At 41.8% G+C, this 22,518-nt stretch overlaps 2 protein-coding genes across 2 annotated transcripts in view; both read left to right on the top strand.

The window, feature by feature from the left end:
• Positions 1-3,570: 3,570 nt before the first annotated feature.
• tlx2 (T cell leukemia homeobox 2) lies at positions 3,571-12,425 on the top strand (the record flags this gene model as incomplete). Its single annotated transcript, XM_080843948.1, has 3 exons — positions 3,571-4,051; positions 10,141-10,378; positions 12,209-12,425. The coding sequence occupies 3 exons, from the start codon at positions 3,571-3,573 to the stop codon at positions 12,423-12,425; spliced, it is 936 nt and encodes a 311-aa protein (XP_080700074.1).
• A 5,127-nt stretch (positions 12,426-17,552) lies between these two features.
• npm1b (nucleophosmin 1b) overlaps positions 17,553-22,518 on the top strand; it is a gene marked incomplete at its 5' end in the record, with an annotated part of 30,091 nt that continues 25,125 nt past the window's right edge. Inside the window, 3 exons of the mRNA XM_080844027.1 lie at positions 17,553-17,604; positions 18,309-18,391; positions 21,504-21,623. Coding sequence (XP_080700153.1) covers positions 17,553-17,604; positions 18,309-18,391; positions 21,504-21,623 — 255 coding nt within the window. The remainder of the gene's footprint in view (positions 17,605-18,308; positions 18,392-21,503; positions 21,624-22,518) is intronic.

Consider the following 22,518-nt stretch of genomic DNA (forward strand, 5'->3'; position numbering starts at 1 on the left):
TCTCACTCTCTCGCTCTCTCTCTCTCTCACACACACACACACACACACACACACACACACACACACACACACACACACACACACACACACACTTTATTACTAAATAACTTCTGACCCAAGGATGCATGGTAACTGTACAACGATATTTGTTTTATTGATAGCCATCCATATAATCGGTATCTTAAAAAAAAAAAAAAAAGTGTCATTACTTTGTGCAATGGGTTTTATTATAACTGGGCTGACAAGCATTTAGAGAAAACAACGACCAATAGACCTACAAAGCACATCTCGACATGCCTTCATTCAAAATAACAATAGCATAAAATATAATGTCGACTCTGGGGAATGTGATAAGTGGTTGCTGAAATGATTGGACAGATTATTGTTCCAGTCAGAGTCATTTCTGAATATTTATAATAGAAATGAAAATATTAGTCATCAATTCAGTACATGCATAAATCCATGGTTGGCTTAATATTAAAGCGTCGTCGTTTTTTATGCAGTGTTGTAATTTGCATTTGAGACGAGCTTTGCTTAGAATAGACTTATTCCTCTATTTGTCCGTTTTGCAAACAATGGCGCAGTTGTTTGCAAATCTATCCAGGCCATCTAAAACATTTAACACCCATGAGAGGGACAGGTCACCAAACATGTTGAGGACCAAACTGTGACAAATTCCTATTGTCTACCGCTTTTGCTCCTTACTTTATTACACAGACGACCCACACACCGCCCGGAGATAACGATTCATCATCGGTTTCCATACACGCTGGAACCGACTGCAGACACAGCCCCGGGGCAACCAGCTACGGGCTTTTGTATCAGTCTCCACGAGAGTCAACCGAGTTGCCTCCCGCATGTAAAATCGGGAGTGTGAGTGTTTACATTAGAAATGTCTGTCTGGTGAAATAGCCTTTTGTCCCTTAATAATATGGACACTTCAATTTCCCTTTAAGATTGCTCCATCGTTGAAATATTTTTCAAGTAAAATTAAAATTATAAATTTTAGAATAGGATAATCGACCGTCCAAGGTAGCATAAGTATAATGAAAAGAAACAAGCATTAGCTAGGCGCCAATTGTCAGGTTCAATTAAGAGAATGCTTTTCAGTGTTCCAAATAATGAGAGCATAAGCTAATTAGGGCACACCATTTGCCTCTTCCTTAAATTGAGTTGTTTTTAATTGTTGATGAAAATAACTCATTAAGAACAGAAACGTCGATTTTATGGGTCACTACTTCTTCCAGCCAGTAATTATAATTACAGACTATATATATATATATTTCAAATCAATAAGGTACCTGGAGAAAAACTATTCTCCGTTTGACCGAGGTGAGTTCACAGCTTGTTTTACGTGACACTTTTGCGTAAGTATTCCCAATAACAATTAACCCACTTGGAGACTTCATATTGGCTTGGTTGAGCATGATTACAGTAAAGGCCTGTGTTTAATGCAGACTACAGGACTGCATAAAATCAAACTCAATGTTAAATCAAATGAGGGAAGGAGACTCACGGTATACGTGTGCAGGTGTGACAAGCAGTGTCAGAGTTAATCAAGCACGTCACTAACAGCGATGGTGATACTTCCAGCGACACTCCGCTCTTCATATCTCGATAGAAATCGGAGAGCAGGTATACAGAGGGCTAGTGACCTCTGAGAACTATACGTGGCACACTCTCCAATAAGCTATCTTTCAATTGCAAATGGGCACAGTCTCACTGTATTCTGCATTTTTTTGGGGGGCTTTATATAATTCCAGCATGATTTAAAACTGTGAGGGGCCCTGTTCTCGCGTATTTGACATCAACTCAATTTCTCGCTGCACGTGAAAGCCATGAATACAGCACCTTCCCATTCGATCACATTAAAGAACCAGGTTGTACTCTTGCAAAGAAATAGGTGAAGGCGTCCATTATTGATACAGCTGTGAATTCACACAATTGATTTTTATGCTTCCCCCTAGCCAGTTTGTGCTGCCGAGAAATATTTTTATTTGCGCGAAAGTTGAAATAAGAGCGTAATAAAACGATGATATATTAAATTCGTTTTCACCCGTGTTGGGCTTTTATTATATGCCATTTCTCATTTTTATTGAATTGAAAGCAGACAATCCGCTGGGTTGCTTCGGGCAGAGAAAGGTTAAATTATTTGCGCCAATCAACGTCGCTTTTGCATCACTGAGGGCTAGTCAAGCATTTCAGTTTTACCCCGTTATTGTGTGGACCTCGAGGCCACATAAATCAGTAGAATTTAATATCATGTCACCCAGCATGTCCATGAATAGCCTGCCCTGCATAAGTGACGATGTTGAATGCATAGTCCACTATTACACTACAAATAATATGAGTAGGCTACAGCAAAGTATTCATCCCAACAAAGCGATATATGCAGATCCAAAAATACATAGCTAAAATCAATTTGGACGCGTATCCAGGTGAATGACCATGAGATGACCATGGATAGTAAATCTTAAGGAGAAATAGTCCACATTCTGTAGAAATGTCATGCCAATAATTACTTTTTCCACTGGTTTAGGTTTGACATTGGCGTTAGAGACAAGATATTGGTTACTTTCCACAAGAAATGATACAACCACCTTTAACGTGCAGACTGAAAAATGCAGTAAGTGTAAGAACCTATATTGAACACACTTGAACAACTTTTCCCCACCTACCCTGCTTGTCTTGGGTGTCTACTACGGTCCTGAAGAGATATCCAAAAAAGACGGGTTGAAATAATACAAAAAGTCATACTGAATATATTCCTGTGATAATAAATTCGATGGAATCGCCTCGTGCGCCGTTTTCATATTTACTTGATGCACATATGTTTATGTATCCTATTGATAGCCATAGCATAGAGCATGACACCAGCGAAAAATAGATGCGGGTTCTTTAAGAGAGTGGAGCCGGTGGTAAACCATTGTCTATGTGGGAATCCGGAGAGCCAATGGCAGAATGTCAGACTTTGGGTAGAAGGAGTGTCTCACCTGCTGAAAAAAATCACTTCACTAAGCGCTCGACCGGGAGATTTTGTGCGTCTACCAATTAATATGCACGTTAAGTCTGTTAAACGATTCATTTTAGATCACAACAAAATGTGCTGAGGCGTCTGTAGGTCCGGTTCTTTTTCTCCTCTCAGTGATAACAACAGCCAGTGCTACATCCTCGCTGCAACTTGGCAACTCTTCGCTGTATGGATTTGCTACAAGACGCAGAGGTTTTGCACTGTGTTTCCTGAATTCTGATGAAAGATATAAAATGAAGGAAACGTGAAAGAGGTTGGATACTTTGGGATCTTATACAGGTAACGGGCTCTCCGCCACGATGGATTATTTGAAATGATTTTAAGTGCGTCTGTTGTATATATCCAATTGCAATATAACCGAACATGTGGATCTTGACCATTTCAACTAATACGATTTCTTAACAAGGAGGAAAAAAACTCTTCTCCATGAAAGAGGATTAAACGCCTTTGCATTTAATTTCAAGAGAAAGGCATAGAAAAGACACAACCACTATCCAATCTTACTTGACGTGGTGTAATCCTAAAACTAATATACAGCTATGGAGCACACTGGCATTGAAGAAGTGAACCAGACCCACCAGCAACACGAGCCCATCAGTTTTGGAATAGACCAGATCCTGAACAGCTCGGATCAGCCCAGCAGCTGCATGCTTCCGAACCGAACCAGCGACCCGGATTACCAGCTGGCCCCAAACGTCTACACCAATGGCTACAACAGTGTATACAATCCGGCCTGCTCCATGACAGCCGGTTTGGCAGGGTCATACAACGTGAACATGAACATGAATGTAAGCATGAATATGAACGTTAACGTGAATTCGGGGAACGCTGGCGGTGTCATCCGCGTCCCGGCCCACAGACCCATGCCACCAGCTCCACACCCCCCTCACCCTAGCCATGCACCCGGTATTGCTGCCGGGATAGCTTCGGTACCGACAGTAGCAAACATGGGAAACCCGGGCAACTTCACCTTCCCCTGGATGGAAAGCAGTAGGAGGTTTGCGAAAGACAGACTGACGGGTAAGTTTCGAAACTGGCTCGAATCCTACCAGCATTGAGTTGTTTTGGCGAAAAGTCAACCTCACCGTCACACATAAGTTTATAAGATACTTAGCCTACAGTTGATAATATGTCGGATTTACATACATTTCTTCCGTCATTCAGAATATTTCCCCAATTAAATAGATATTCATTCACGTGATTTCAGGCATAGTCTATGCAACAGTTTAACAATTAAAATCGTTGGATTGAAAACGCAGTTTCTGTAGAATCTGTTGACAAAAGCTTAGACAAAAGCATAATAATAAGAATACTTATTATAATCTTATTTTTATAATTGTTATTATTTTATTTTATAGTTATTATTATATTTGTTCCAATGTAATTGATGTTATAGTCTATGTTTATTCATGTTTATAACACAAGGCCTACATTAGGATCATCATACAGTATTTTGTTATGACTATATCATTTAGTTTTACAAACAAAGCAGTAGTAGTAATTGTAACAACAACAACACCAACAATACAAATAATAATAACTATTATTGTTGTTATTGTTATTATAAATAATTATAAATAGACCAAGGAAAAGGACAATGTAGGGTAATACCAGTATTTCATTATGGCTGTTTTCAAAATGACATCTGTGGGCCATTCTTCAAATCTTAAATGATATAAATAATCTCATGCAAATTGCCATCCTTCATTCAATTTGTGTCAACGACACCGTCATTCCTAATATAACTGAATATCAAATCTCTTGTCAGAATGGTTAAATGTCCGATGATGAAGAAATAAGTAATGCTTCCCTCTCGCATTAAATCAGAGCCTGTGGTTCAGTGTCCTGCTAATTTATGTCAAATTAGCTTACTATATGAGTACTGTTGATAGCGGTGGGCCTACAATATAAACGTTATTAAATATTTGTAGAAAGTCCGACAGGCCTATGGCGTGTGGAAAAAGAATACTTTTACACGGGGCATGGTGATAGGCGGTATACCGAATGACCTCCAAATAGGAAATCAAATACAAAATGACATAATTCAACAACGCATGTATGCTGGAAAGAGAGCTCAAGGACAGTATCAGTGAAGAGTGTATTATTAATTTTGTATTAAGCGGTTTGATCGACTTCCTGTTTACAGGGTGGCCTGCATCAGTCCCAAAACAAGGTTTGCAGACCCTTTTTCGCAAGAATAGCCTACAGTGGATTTTTTCCCCCCGGCTCTTCTTGGGATAAAGAAATATTCAGTTACGGTCATTATGGCAGCATAAGCCTTTTGGATATGTACACTGTCAGGAGATAGCATAGAGGCAAGTAGCTTCAGCATATGCAGGCTTTAAGCGCAGGTGTGTCCGCCATGGACGCGCAGTATCCATTTGAACTCCACCTCTCTCATCTTCATTTGGTCAGTGTGAGTTGGTCTCTGTAATGACGTCATTCATACCAAGATGAAGATGAAGAGCATTATGGATCTCTGCACATTAAATATTAACTATGCTGTTCTTTCCTCATCAATTATTTAAGGCCTGGAATGATATGTCAACTGCACAAGCTCTTTTGTAAATATGCTTATCAATTTTACTCATGGCCACCACGGGCCACTCATTTAATATGTTTTATCTTTAGCAAGGTGCAGGGTGCGCGTTCGCAATAGGCAAAAAGCAAACTTCTTTTGTGCCAAATTTACTGTGATTACCTACCTGCTATGCTAGATTGTATTATTCCGAGCAAAGACATCGATACCTTGAGAGAAAACAGAGCTAGCTTTAAAAAGCTTAATAAGCTAAAAGCTGCGAAAAAGTTTATACTTTAGTTGTTTGATGCATATCTGCCTTAATGTGGTCGATCCTGATCGAAACCATTACAGCCCGCATACCAGCAAACCGACCCCCCTCAATTAAAACACATCCCCAAATTCGGTCACATCACGCACCCGTCCGTTGCTGGAACAGACCTTATGCAGCTGTAAAGCGCCTACACAGTAGCGTCTGTCTTTATTTGAAAAGGGTTTAGCGAGATGTTTGGAACATCTCTCTCCTTTTCAAACATTCCCCTCATCCTTTCAGACTGCACGTGTGCATTTCACCGCAAGTGTCACAGCGTGTCGAAGACGACGCGCAGGCACCGCGCGGCCCTGAGACCTGATATTTACCACAGGCCGGACATATCTGGACAGATTGTCATGGCTTTGAAAGGGTATACCACATGTTTTTTTGTTAATTGACTCCCCGGCAGTTTGCAAGTTTATCCAAGAGAAGAAATGGATAAACAGATCAGTCCCAGATTAGTCAACAGTGGTGGTCTCTCGGGTTGGTTAAAGGTATGCCGGCCTGTGCAAGTGTTTATGAATTTTCCAGTAAACTGTATCTATTTCATGCAAATTAACACATTCATCCGAAGTCGAGAAACACATGTCCACGGGATAGTATGCTGTTGTGTGAAGGCATGTGGCTATTTGCCAGATAACATTAATCCTCTCTTTGTAAACCGCATATATTAAACGGACGTGTATGTAAACATCTTTATCGACGGCGCCCATATATCTCAGCCATCACTATCTGAAGATGGTAGCAGCCAAAATAAATATGAAGAAATAAACATAGGCTGTCTAAGCCCATGACAAAGACACAAAAAGAATAACAATCCGCTCTGATGATGCCAAAAGAAAAACACGAAAGCTATAGCCTGTACATTTATTTCAGTTTATATTTTATTCCATCTCATTGCCATTACAATTTGATGGCAAAATTCGAGCCCCCCTCTTGCTGCCTGACAAAACAATGCATAACCGTAAATGTGCATGTTATATTTCAATATCCTCGGTAGAATCCATTAAGTTTATATTTATTAGATTGCTTCAGAGGTAATATTCGCAAAGGGGAAGGGAAGCGCTGTCGTATGAAAGTGATATTACGTATAAATGATTTTATTACTGTGCGCATATTCTCAACGGTAGCATTTTATTTTTTGATGTGCTCATGCCAAATTTTATTACACCGACATATCATTTAGTACACTCCCCGGCTGAATTGAAGTGATTGTTTCAGCTTCAAACTAACCCATACATCTAACTATGAGCTTAGAGGGATTCTAGTCTTATTCAGCCTCGTCTCATGGGCCAGATCTGAAGACAATTGTAAAACACGGACAAAACTAGCAGCAAATATAGACAACATCTGAGGGAAAGACCTCCCAGCAGTTGTAATCTGCCTTGTTACAAATACCATTTCACTGACCGGAGCCCTAAGGAAAATGTCAGGCAACCTACATGAGGCTTGTGCATCGCCTTATGTGTTGCTTTATTTCCTGTTATTTAAAATGATGTTGACAGCACATACTGGTTTGCTGGACGCCCTGCCAACTGCTTGAAACGTTTATGATGACAATGACCTCCTGTAATCTGTGGCGTCTCCTGTGATCTGTGAAGTGATTAAAAGCTATCACATCAAGTTACACTGACAAATGAAGAGACACGGGGCTAAATCCATTTAGCTGCCTCAGTCCTTGTAGGATGTCCAAAATGGTGGACAATCTGAAAATGTTAATAGCACGAGTCTAATAAAGGCCGAGACATAACAATGTCATCATGCTGCTTTCCAGAATAATGATGATTATGTACAATTTACAGTTATTTGTTTTCCTCCATGGACTTCCAGAAAACAAATCCAGATTTCCAGTCTGTATGAACCCCATTTAAACGTTCAACCCATCTGCTGACATTGTCTTCTTGCATTGACCTTCAAGAAGGACATCGCTACTGACTACCACTATGTCAACCCTGCTAGAGGTCCATGGCCACACACCTGGTCACGCTGAACTTGGATTACAAGTGAACGTGACTGTATGTGCCTTCTCCATCGCTGCAGTTTCAAACATGTCCTGAAATAGAAGTAACACACAGTGCGTTCGTGCAGACATCAAAGCAGCATGTCTATCCACGAGCAGTTTGACACTTTCCATTTCTGTTTTCCATGCAAGTCTCTGCCGGAGAGATGCGCAGTGGTTAGTGGTTAGAGTTTCCTCTTTTGACTATACTCTAGCTGAATAAGAATTTTGTGAGCGGGCCAACGTGCTACTGAATGATACTGATATGAGTCAGTATTAACCACTGCTTTTAGAGGGTCGTTCACACTCTGGGCATCTCTCTGGCACTACTGTGGGCGCTATGGCAACCCCGCTGGGCACTATGGCACGTCTCAGCCAATGTTTTGGTGTTGTTGTTTTTCTCCCCCTGTATGCTGCTGACTGTGCTCATTGCGCATCAGGCTGGGGTCTCGGAGGATTCAACTGCAGATGTTTTCATATGCATTTGTGCTCCTGGTGTGCCACCAAACACAAAACTACAAGTGTACCTGCTGCAGTAAACAGCATGCCAGGGGAGGATGTTTTTGTTTTTGTTTTGTTTTTTGTTTGGCGGAATTTAAACCAGTACAGTGTGTTCAGGGGTAAACAGATGGGAAAAATGTCTAGGCAGGGAAAAAGGTAGCAGTGGAATGACATTTTCCAAAGTGTGGAAAAATTGCAGCAACAAAGATTTTACAATGAATCAACCTTTCAAAAAATATCCCCCCTGAATCACTTTACAGAGGTGCGTGTGTATAACTCTTAGAGGTTACTTTTTCATTTATGACACTACACATAGCTAATTTCATTCTTAAATGCACCATCACATCTTGTTAATGATGCAGGTATATCCTTTTAAAGTGTATAGCTGGAACAGCAGGTTTGTGAGCTATGTTGACACATCTCTATCTCTATGTGAGAGCTATGAAATACACACTTCTTGTCGAATCTGAATCCTAGAAGGCCTCTCCTTTAAGATTCCCCTGTTGACTGACACTATTTCCAAAGGTACTGCGGTTTTAATTACATGCCTACGGCTATTATCTCTTCAATCTGGTCTGTTCACAGAATACCACAATTAAACTCAAAAGATTGACTTAACATCCATTACCTCAAAATGGAGGTAATACTTGATAGAATAGAAATATGCAACCCATCATCACCTCCACCTAACACCCCAGGCTCCAAGCGCGAGGCCCTGACTATCTCTCCCCTCTCCCCTGTCATTGTTCAGCAGAGCAGGCAATGGACAAACATGCAGGAGGCCCCACTATGATGCCTGGGGCTCTCCTGCCGTCCCTGCTCAGCCTTGGGGCTCTACCTGAGGGGGACATGGGCAGGGCCTCCCCCTGGAGCTCTGCGGAGATGCTAGCCAAACACTATTGCAGTAGTCCACGCATGGACTACTCCTTAGCAAAAGCAGGCCAAGGTAAGTTACTATTTGAGTTTAAGTGCCATTAGGCTCTCTCTAGGTAAGATAGACTGACTGTTTCTGTTTGCATAAATATAATACATATTCTCAAACATACCCTACATAAATACATATCTATCTATCTATACATATATATAAATATATATATATAAATATATATTACTTTAGATTTCTGTTCTGAACATCACAGTGCATGCCACTAGTGGATATTCTTCTAAAACAAGCTGCAACGCAAGCTTTAGTGAAAAACTGCTGCACCAAGTTTTTGGGCCCCCAGTATGCAAGCTGAAACATTAAGTTTAAAAAAATGAACTACAGTTTTTAAAAGTAATTCAGTTTTAAAAGTAAAACTTTTTTATTCATTGAATAAAATATATGTTTTTTAAACAAATATATGTAAAACAAATATGAAATAAATGTTAAATGATATTGCATGAAATAATACAATTCAACAATTCGTTTATTTGTATAGTTAATACTATGGTACAATATCCCTCCGTTTTTGTGGCGTGTTTTAAATGTAATTGGTATTCATGATATCTAGGAGTGGTAGCAGTACTGGTTTTCCCCCCTAGATATTTAAAAGAATAACAAGCTTGTCTTTGCAACAATAGGCGTACTGAATCTGGCATTCATAAAGTCAACTTGAAGACTGAATTGTGTCATGGAGCTCCAGACCATGTTTATGATATCTAGGAGACCCAGGGTGATATAGGGTTAATGAAATGAAAATGTTTTTAAATGTTCTTAAAGGTTGCCTTCAGTTCCTTAAGGGTGTGTGAAAGTCCTCCCAGTGTTAACAGACTCATATTCCTTCCTGTTTCCACAGCGGCCCTGTCTCCGTTCTCTGTGACTCGGAGGATCGGGCACCCTTACCAAAACCGTACGCCACCCAAGAGGAAAAAGCCACGCACGTCGTTCAGCCGCGTCCAGATCTGTGAGCTGGAGAAGCGCTTCCATCGGCAGAAGTACCTGGCGTCTGCAGAGCGCGCCACCCTGGCCAAGGCCCTGAAGATGACAGACGCTCAGGTCAAGACGTGGTTTCAGAACAGAAGGACTAAGTGGAGGTATAGCCCCATAGAACATTCTTGTTGCTGGTGGAATTGTGTAAATAAATGCCTTTTAATGCCAGGGACAAGTGAACACTTCGTATGTATTCGCATTATACTCTGTTTTGAACAAAGAGTCAAGTTTACATATTTAAAAAATATGAAGCTCAATTTTCCTTCAAAAGAAAATAGCTATTCATTATCTTGTGTTCCCCTACAGTTTGGCATTTTAAAAGGGCAAGGTTGATTATTTTAATTACTATTATTGTATATGAATGATGTACATCATCAATCAGACAAAAGAAAAACAAAGTTTTGTATTTTTTTCCGATTGCGAACATTTAACAGACCAAATGAAAATATTGTTCTTGAAAGATATTCTGCAGAGCCTGCTAAAGATGTCACAATAATGGATTACACTGTCCGTGAAAGATATACTGCCCTTGAACCAATTGGTAATGGAAGTTTAAGAGAAAAAGGACCCCAATGTCATTACCGACAATTGGATTGTCATGCAGTATTCATCAGCTATAGTTGATACCCATTTATTAATGAGGCAGTGTATCTCACTGTCATAAATGATCAAGGCTGTTATTCTTATAGTCATTTGTTATCAATCATTTAAGTTCTCGGCAGATCAATCATAAAGACATCAGTCATAAAGCCCTGCTTGTTCATTTTCCCATAAAGGCTAGATTGCACGTGATAACTTTAAAATTTGCTGACAAAAAACAGACAACCGGTATGTAAAAACAGAAGTATTATGAAAAAAGATGGAGACAGGGCACATTCATTGCTAATGCCCGAATCTTGTTTTTGATGTGATTTATAGTATTTTCCAAGAGCCTAAGGATGGATATGGATAAAGGATGTATTTGTGTGTCAACCATACGGGTAACAAGCCCATGATCAAATGAGTGAAGAACAATCCGATTATGGTGATGCAGTTAGCCGTAACGTGTAGCTAATGGATGGAAGATGGCGTGTACCAAACATGATTTTAAGGGTTTCACCGGTGACTCTCTGTGACATGAAAGCTGAATTCACAGTGGCGACTAATAAGACGGTGTTCAGGTCAATCACAATAAGGCTCAATCATGTGTCCTTTTTAGTGCAACATCAAATGGAGATTCTTTTCATGAGACTATTCATAATATTAAATCTTGTGTCACGTACAGTGACATTTATGTTAATTTTATGTTTTAAGGTCTTTGGCATTTTCAAGCAGCCTATAATCACCGGATGACTGACTGACAGCTTAATATAAAATCATGACGTCCAGTTTTGATTTCTCTCAGTTATTTGGATTGAGTGCAATTGGCACTCTCAATTTCCAATGCTTTTTGATTTTTAAAAGCAGTGCAGTTGTACTATGCTGTAATAAAACCCCTGCTTTGAAAGACAAAATATTAAATGTGGAAAATGTGGAAATAGGTGTGTAAAGCGCATTAAAATAGGATTAACCATCAAATATCATGACCCGTTGCAATTGCTTTCACCACATACTTTCAAGTGAATATGTGCCTTAGTTAGTGGGGCAAAAAATTTAGTTGGCTAATATTTCCACTATGTACACTATTTAGTTAGCGCTTAGATAAATATGTGTGCGTGTGTGCGTGTTTGTATCTGCTCATATGATTGATGATGACAATGAGTTCAGGTTTAACCTCGAAATGAACCATGAACCATGAAATGAACAAACTGGTTGCCAAAACTGATACCTAAGAGCCTACACTCAAAGGTGCACAATTTCAAAACAGGCATTAAAAAAAAAAAAACAGTGATGTAGGTGAGTGTGACATTGAGCTGTTTCGGTGTCATAATGGTGTCTTTGGGTGTCACCCGCAGGAGACAGACGGCGGAAGAACGCGAGGCAGAGAGGCAGCAGGCCAATCGTCTGATGATGCAGCTTCAGCAGGAGGCGTTTCAGAAGACCCTGAGTCAGCCGCTGCAGCCGGACCCCCTGTGCCTGCACAACTCCTCCCTGTACGCTCTACAGAACTTACAGCCTTGGGCTGAGGAGAACAAGGTGACCTCTGTCACCTCCGTGGCATCCGTAGTCTGAGCACGGCTGTCTTTTTGTGTGTGTGTGTATGTGTGCGTGTGTGTGTGTGTGTGTGAGGGAGAGAGAGAGAGAGAGAGAGGGAGAGAGAGGTTGTTTTATGGGAAAGGGAAGCAGTTTGTAAACAGGACATATTAGGAAGATCGGATGCCAACTGGAATAAAATAATTGAGGATTCATTGGTTTAGTCGTAAGAAGTCATCTGATGAAACCAAGCCCCCAGCTATAGGTTAAGTGCTTATTAGGAGGGACTGGACTGAAGGCTTTTCTCTATAATCTGGTTGTTCCTTACGTGTGTTGCCTTGCTTTTCCTGAGCACAAGCGGACAGTACAGGATATTCAGTGGTTCCTCTTTACTTCCTGGTCGTAATGAGCCGAACTTGAACTGCTTTGCAGAGCCAAAAGGGAACGTATGCAAGTGAAAACTTTGACTGAATGGTTTTTATGATCGTTAGTTTTTTTTTTCGTTTTTTTTAATTTTTTTGACACAGCTGCGTTCAAATCATTTTAATTTCACTGGATGTGTGTGTACTTAACCTCTTAGTGTGGAATAATTACTAGGTTCCCACTTCAGTGGATAAAGCCAAAAGTAAACACTCCTAGCTAAAGTGCCACAGTGGATTAAAGCAAACGTAAGCACTCCTAGGTAAACTGCCACAGTGGATTAAAGCAAACGTAAGCACTCTTAGCCAAAATGCCACTTAATTGGTCTTGATGCTCCCACAGGAATCTGCCAAGTTTTTTTTCATCCCTTACGTTCCCTTTCCACTCTCCCCTCAGCTGACCGTCTAACAGAGGGTGGACCTACAGTATGTCTTCACCACCTGACAAAATGGATGGATGGATTCTTCCCCATCCTGACCGTCCTGCTGTCTGTCTACGTGCCGCGAGGCATCAACACGACACTGACTCAGCCAATGACTTGTTTGTTCTTGTCTATTTGCTTTGACTTTGTAAAAAAGAGAGAGAGAAAAAAAAAACTACGTGATGCATGCTCCTGACGCTTCCTCTTGTGGGAGTCAAAGTCGACGAGGGTAAAGGCCTTCTGGACAGCAGTCTGCAAAACAGTTATGGTTTCTTTCCCTCCCACTCTTGGATTCCTCATGATATACATTTAAAGGTGTTTTATAATAATTAAACATACTTGTGATTTTTTGAAAAGCCATCATGCAGAAGTCTCTCTGTTTTGTCTCTGCCTCTTACTTCACTTACTTACTTTACTTTGTCGACTTATCGTCATTTTCGTCCATTGTTTCCACAAATATCGCACAAAAGACTTGTAGTTGTCGAGCTCAATGTGTGGTTGATTTTCTCCAAACAACATCTCAGGTTGGTGTTTTGGTGCTGCTCCTGAACCATATCCACCCAGACACTGTATGGGTGTAAACAAGATTTATCTAACCTACGAGCTCCGAAGCTGTAGACTCGAGTCAAAACAGAAATGTCCTCTTTGGAGGCTTTAGAGCACGACTATCAAGGGATCAGGAGGGAGGAGACAAGGAGGTTTTGGCTTTTGGCTTTCTCCGCAGCAAATGGGGCTTCACACCCCACACACAGCACACACACACACACACACACACACACACACACACACACACACACACACACACACACACACACACACACACACACACACACACACACACACACACACACACACACACTCACACACACACACACACACACACACACACACACACACACACACACACACACACACACACACAGCACACATGGCTGCCTCTCCCAGGAAGTCCTGAAGAAGTAAACTGATTACCTCTGAGCAAGATCTGCCGCGCATGGCGATCATGTTCACCAGTGTATCATCACAGAGAGGCTCACGTACAACCGGAAACGTGACATGACCAGTGTCCGAGGATTACTCACTATCTAAGATAGTTGTTTTAGGGATGCTCGCCTTTGTTTTGAAAGTGTCTATAGGCCTGTCAAAATGTATGTCCTGAAGGAGCCAATCACATTATTTGTTTGTAACAATACTGCATAAGTGTATACGTATGTATGGATATGTATGTGAACAGACGGTATGTACACATCTTTTACAGTCCACCGATGAAATTAAATGTTAAATACCACACAGTCTTATGAATCAGCATGCTGGTGCCAATAAGTCCTCCATCACTACTTTGAATGACTACTTAAAGGAAGGCACACGGAAAAGATTATTTTGTGTGTTAAGATTCGAAGGAAGTCAGTGTTGCCAAACAATGACTAATAGACAGTAGTACATTTTTTCAGTTGTCTGACTCGCTTACTAATAGCCTTTCCTTGTGAACATATGTCAGCCTGGAATACCAGTTTGACACACATCTCCAGCTCTCTGCTTCTCTTCTTTAAGCTGTATAAGGGCTGTTGTGCCACAGTTGGAGTTAAAACACTGAAGTTTGAATGTGCACTGGCACATTCAAAGATTTAATACTTGTACGTAACATGGTTAAGCTAAGGAGTTTACAGAGTCCTTGACAAGAACTGAATTTCTTTGTTTAATATTCAACTTGAACTTACAGTATCATTTAGAAGTCTGTCAGCTTGTGAGAAAAAAAGTAAAACACACAGGGCATCTAATGAAAACACATTTGCAACCCAGTAGCCTTATTTTACCACTTCTTTAAAAAAGTGTTTAGGTATATAAAGCTGAGTTCTGCTCTCAGCAGCCCCTAGTTCTGCAATGTTCTGAAGTTGTGAATCGAGGTCAAGTTTAGACGAAATGTCTGCTTCCCCCCCCCCCCCCCCCCCCCCCCCCACCCCCGTTCACAGATAGGGTTTGTTTTGTCAGTTTCGATGGCGTCCCGCCTGGTTAAGATCCTGTCAGTGACAGGCTGTTGTCCAGGTGACACCCTCCCTACCCTCATTTCCTCTGCCAATTTGCCGTCCTCTTTCATCCTCCTGCCTCCAACACCATGCCGACGTGACTAGGCTTATTCCGCCGAAATTCCTCTCTTACTTTGTTTTCAAAACCAGGCATTGTGGTTTGCTGCAGGTGTTTTATGCATTTTTTTTATAACCCTGGCTGAGAGCGTTTTTTTTTTTTTTTTAACCAGTGTGAGTACTCTCCTTATCGAATAAAATGTCGCCGCACAAGATGAACAACAAGCTAAGATTCAAAGTCTATCAGGCTACCCATCTTTTCATGTTTGCAGACAGGCGATTAAGTTGGCGGCCAAATGTAGACCATTTCCTTTCAGAATCTTAGGCCCAATCCCATTTCTAATCTCCACCCCTACCCTTACCCCTACCCCTTTGCCCTCGCTTTTTCAAACGGAGGGGTAGTCGAAGGGGTTTAAACTCTAGCCCTACGAATTGGGATAGCCCTTCAACACTTACGTACGTCATCAGTACGCTGCGTCAGCTGTTACGTTACCGGAGAGCGACAGCTGTCACTCACCAGACATAAACAAACATGGCGCTTGCAGCTGTTATTTACACAATGCAACATTTCATCAAACAAGTTTTAAAATCATGAATTACAAAGAAAATGCTTTCATTTGTGTGATGCTTTCCCTGCTGTTTCCGACATTTTTAAATGGACTCGCGCGATGTTTCTTCTTTAATGATCACGGGTTCGCAATGCATTGAGGGAAATCAGTCTACCCCTCCGTTTGAAGTGTGCCCTCGGAAAATCTCCGTTTGGAGGGGTAGAAAGCCCTTCCCCTCTCCCCTACCCCTCTGTCTTAACGTGAATTGGGACAGCCCTACCCCTCCACATGAACGCGCAAAACGGAGGGGAAGGGGAAAGACGAAGGGGTAGGGGGAGAAATGGGATTCAGCCTTAGTTTTCTTGGTCAACACATTTGGCTTGACTGCAAATAGATGATGTCTATTTGAACTTGCCTTAATGAACGTAGGGTACATTTGAATGAAATTCACTTGCAAAGGTAGGATAAACAACATAGGTTGGATAAATACCATACTACTTGTTGATAAATAACAGGTAACATGTTATTCATTATCATAGCTTTTTTGGAAAAGTATATGACAAACTTTGCAGAACATTAACCAATTACACGATTCCCAAAATGATTTGCCTCCAGTCCATCTTTTATTCATGTTTTATTAGGTCGTGCAAAATGGCCAAAACAGGCTATAAGTGCGCGTGAAGATTTCATCATAAAGAGCCTTTAAGAGGAAACACACACAAGGGTGTATTTAAATTCATTCCATCCAATTCCCTCCATATGCTGGCAAACTGATTCCTTAAAGGGTAAACCTACTTCATATACAGCAACATCCAATGAAAGCCTATCAGATCATGTTAATTCATGTTCAATTGATGTTATCAATTCATCTGCCATATGTTATCGTGCTTTTAAGATTGTATTAAACTCAACAAACAAGAAGTACTGGGGAAATGCACACAAGGAGGCCCATGTGTGATGTCCATCGTTTGTGGATCAGTGGCTAGCCTGACTCTCAGTTGCTGCAAAAGCATAGTAATAGGCTACATAAGAGATAAGGGTTCAGGTCAGTATTAAGGCTGAGGTGATATGGGTTAAGAGTGACAGACAAGCCCTGTCTACTGGGAAGAGTGAAGGGCATGACTCATGAATTGTTTTTCATCCAGGCCAATGTGAGGTTGAATGTGGCTGTACTTGATACTTAATTGTAGGCATAGTATGGCATTTCAGTACAAGAATTTCCCTCCCCCCCCTTGTTTGTTTAACTTGGAGCTGTGGTTTCAGTCATTATAATTGTAATACTAATAGCAATGAATTGCTAACTAGGCTGTATACATCAACTCCGGATAATGTGATCTGCTAAATATATATGCTTCCTAAGAAACGTATAATTTACATACAATTAATATGCAGTTGAATTGATGAGTTTTTGTGTTTAATATTTATTTTGCACCGACCTTCTGAACTTTGGGGGTCTTCCAAAGCCAAACGTGAACAGAAATAATGATAGTAAATAGCTTTTGCAACAGCGACACTTGGCGTTGAAAAGATGAAATGAGGCTGCGCTATCAGCACCCACATATATTTTGCCCAAATAACATTCAATTGGACCATCTGTAACGGGGCGGGGGAATCTAGTCTGTGCTAAATCCCATTCGCTGCTACAGCCGTCAGTCAGACTCCGGAACAACAATTCAAGAGCTATAGTGGCGCAAAAATGGCTGAAGATAATATTCCCGACCTTAACCGACCCCAGATGTATTTATTTGGTGAGGTTAATAAACACCCTCTATTTTTCCCAACATAAAGTAATGCACAACCAGTTTTTTATTTTAACAGAACTGGAATTTGTTTGCATATTTGGCTGTAGAAACTGGGTTAGAGGGTATGGTTGTCAGATTTGCTTCTTGGCTAGATTAGCGAATGTAGCTATCGCTAGCTAAATAACCTATTCTTCTTTAGCTGCCTAGCTAGCTCCTGCTGAGAGATGTCCAGGCAAACTGTGCATTTTTACGTTATTAAATAGCTATACGTTACATATTCTTCAGACAACTCAAAAGAATGAAATAGGTGGATAATCGATTCCTTCCATAATGCTGGAAGTTTTCGAATGCAGCTGTAACGGATTGGCTCTCATAGAACATAACGTTAGCCTGCTTCTAATATTACATTAAATGTTGTTTCTGCAGACATAAACTGATAGGCTTTTGGCTTTGATCATTCATTCGGAAATAAACATTTCTAGTGAACGCACGACCATGCAGGCAGAAATGGCAGAAACGACTGTCAACCAGATGGCTAATGTAAACAAACTATTATGAATTATGTGCAGGCAAAGGATCTTAATGGACTAAGTTAGTGGTGACGAAAATGCATTTGTACACTGTTAAGATTTGACACGTTTTGATCTGCATGTGGTGATTTTGCCTACCATAAAATGTGTACAATGCATTTATATTTGCTTGTCGGGCAGGTTGTTCGCTCAAGGCAGATAAAAAAGAATACAAAGTCGAAGTGGACGATGATGAAGCTGAACACCAGCTGTCACTCAAAGCGGTAAGACACAGTTTGTGTAACTGCTAACAAGTCTTAGAGGCACGGTGTCTGTTATGTGTGATATGCATTGCAACAATGAAGGGATCTGTCAGAGTGTGTCAACAATAACATTGAAAATATGACAGATATTTTAAGAAACTATTTGTGTGTTTGTATTCATGGCGGAGAAAGAGGTGAAAATGAAAATGCCTCGGGATTTATAGATGATCAAATCCTGAATCCAATATAAATAGTGTTCCTGAATATTAGTGTGCTTTATTACTTGTTTCTGTGTGTCAGTCTTTGTTATGTTTTTATTTATATTTATTTTATTTATATTTATTTACATGCCTCTAAGTTGTCTGTTCATACATTGCAAAACATCTCAAACAAAAGACATAAGAAGTCAGAAGATACAGGAGCCACGATGAACTAGTCATTTTCAGATATGTTAGAAGATACAGGAGCCATGATGAACTAGTCATTTTCAGATATGTTAGAAGATACAGGAGCCATGATGAACTAGTCATTTTCAGATATGTTAGAAGATACAGGAGCCATGATGAACTATTCATTTTCAGATATGTTAGAAGATACAGGAGCCATGATGAACTAGTCATTTTCAGATATGTTAGAAGATACAGGAGCCATGATGAACTAGTCATTTTCAGATATGTTAGAAGATACAGGAGCCATGATGAACTAGTCATTTTCAGATATGTTAGAAGATACAGGAGCCATGATGAACTAGTCATTTTCAGATATGTTAGAAGATACAGGAGCCATGATGAACTAGACTTCTTTAGTTATGTCAGAAGATACAGGAGCTATGATGAACTAGTCATTTTCAGATATGTTAGAAGATACAGGAGCCATGATGAACTATTCATTTTCAGATATGTTAGAAGATACAGGAGCCATGATGAACTAGTCATTTTCAGATATGTTAGAAGATACAGGAGCCATGATGAACTAGTCATTTTCAGATATGTTAGAAGATACAGGAGCCATGATGAACTAGTCATTTTCAGATATGTTAGAAGATACAGGAGCCATGATGAACTAGTCATTTTCAGATATGTTAGAAGATACAGGAGCCATGATGAACTAGACTTCTTTAGTTATGTCAGAAGATACAGGAGCTATGATGAACTAGTCATTTTCAGATATGTTAGAAGATACAGGAGCCATGATGAACTAGTCATTTTCAGATATGTTAGAAGATACAGGAGCCATGATGAACTAGACTTCTTTAGTTATGTCAGAAGATACAGGAGCTATGATGAACTAGTCATTTTCAGATATGTCATTATCGTAGGTTCAGAAGCTTTGCAGTTATTTTTAAACAATGGTAAAAGAAATACACTGACTGCACTTTTCAGAGAAAACAACAGAACTTACCTCACTCATTGTTAACACATGTAGGCGTAAGGATGCACAATCAAGTCCAGCATAACCATCCCCTCACAATCATCCCCTCACAATCATCCCCTCACAACCATCCCTTTATAATGACCCCCTCACAATCATCACCTCACAATCATCCCCTCACAACCACCCCCTCACAACCACCCCCTCACAATCATCCCCTCACAACCACCCCCTCACGATCATCCCTTCACAATCATCCCCTCACAATCATCCCCTCACAACCATCCCCTCACAACCACCCCCTCACGATCATCCCTTCACAATCATCCCCTCACAACCACCCCCTCACGATCATCCCTTCACAATCATCCCCTCACAACCACCCCCTCACGATCATCCCCTCACAACCACCCCCTCACAATCATCCCCTCACAATCATCCCCTCACAACCATCCCCTCACAACCATCCCCTCACGACCACCCCCTCACAACAATCCCCTCACAATCATCCCCTCACAATCATCCCCTCACAACAATCCCCTCACAACCATCCCCTCACAACCATCCCCTCACAACCATCCCCTCACAACCATCCCCTCACAACCATCCCTTTATAATGACCCCCTCACAACCACCCCCTCACAATCATCCCCTCACAATCATCCCCTCACAACCATCTCCTCACAACCATCCCCTCACAATCATCCCCTCACAACCATCCCCTCACAACCATCCCCTCACAACCATCCCTTTACAATGACCCCCTCACAATCATCCCCTCACAATCATCCCCTCACAACCATCCCCTCAAAACCACCCCCTCACAATCATCCCCTCACAACCATCCCCTCAAAACCACCCCCTCACAATCATCCCCTCACAACCATCCCCTCACGACCACCCCCTCACAACCATCCCTTTATAATGACCCCCTCACAATCATCCCCTCACAATCATCCCCTCACAATCATCCCCTCACAACCATCTCCTCACAACCACCCCTTCACAATCATCCCCTCACAACCATCCCTTTATAATGACCCCCTCACAACCATCCCCTCACAACCACCCCCTCACAATCATCCCCTCACAACCATCCCCTCACAACCATCCCCTCACAACCATCCCTTTACAATGACCCCCTCACAACCATCCCTTTACAATCATCCCCTCACGACCATCCCCTCACAACCATCCCCTCACAACCATCCCCTCACAACCATCCCTTTATAATGACCCCCTCACAATCATCCCCTCACAATCATCCCCTCACAACCATCCCTTTACAATGACCTCCTCACAACCATCCCCTCACAACCATCTCCTCACAATCATCCCCTCACGACCACCCCCTCACGACCACCCCCTCACGACCACCCCCTCACAACCACCCCTTCACAATCATCCCCTCACAACCATCCCTTTATAATGACCCCCTCACAACCATCCCCTCACAACCATCCCCTCACGACCACCCCCTCACAATCATCCCCTCACGACCATCCCCTCACAACCACCCCCTCACGACCACCCCCTCACAATCATCCCCTCACAATCATCCCCTCACAACCATCCCCTCACAATCACCCCCTCACAACCATCCCCTCACAACAATCCCCTCACAATCATCCCCTCACAACAATCCCCTCATAATCATCCCCTCACAACCATCCCCTCACAATCATCCCCTCACAACCACCCCCTCACGACCACCCCCTCACCATCACCTCCTCACCAGGCCTCTCCTGATGCTTGTTTCCAGGTGTGTCTGGGTGCAGAGGCAGAGGATAAGTTCCATACCGTGGAGATCGAGGGTATGACGTATGAAGGGAAGTCCACAAAGTTGCCCCTAGTGGTACTTAAACCCTCTGTGTTACCATCGGTGAGTGCAGGCACATCTCACAGCAGCACATCTCACAACAGCACATCCCACAACAACAGCACATCCCACAACAACAGCACATCCAACCACAGCACATCCAACAACAACAGCACATCCACCCACTGCACATCCAACAACAGCACATCCACCCACAGCACATCCCACAACAGCACATCCCACAACAGCACATCCCACAACAGCACATCCCACAACAGCACATCCCACAACAACAGCACATCCACCCACTGCACATCCAACAACAGCACATCTCACAACAGCACATCCAACAACAGCACATCCAACAACAGCACACCCCCTAACAGCACATCCACCCACAGCACATCCCACAACAGCACATCCAACAACAGCACATCCCCTAACAGCACATCCCATAACAGCACATCCACCCACAGCACATCCCACAACAGCACATCCACCCACAGCACATCCCACAACAGCACATCCAACAACAGCACATCCCACAACAGCACATCCCACAACAGCACATCCCACAACCACAGCACATCCCATAACAGCACATCCCATAACAGCACATCCCACAACAGCACATCCCACAACAGCACATCCCACAACAGCACATCCACCCACAGCACATCCCACAACAACAGCACATCCCACAACAACAGCACATCCAACCACAGCACATCCAACAACAGCACATCCCACAACAGCACATCCCACAACAGCACATCCCACAACAGCACATCCCCTAACAGCACATCCCACAACAACAGCACATCCAACAACAGCACATCCCACAACAACAGCACATCCCACAACAACAGCACATCCAACAACAGCGCATCCCACAACAGCACATTGTTTTGGAAAGAGAAGCTTTTCGCAGGATTTAGTTTTTTTCACCACACGTCAT

The sequence above is a fragment of the Sprattus sprattus genome, assembly GCF_963457725.1.
Source record: "Sprattus sprattus genome assembly, chromosome: 8".
In the NCBI taxonomy this organism is placed as follows: Eukaryota; Metazoa; Chordata; class Actinopteri; order Clupeiformes; family Clupeidae; genus Sprattus; species Sprattus sprattus.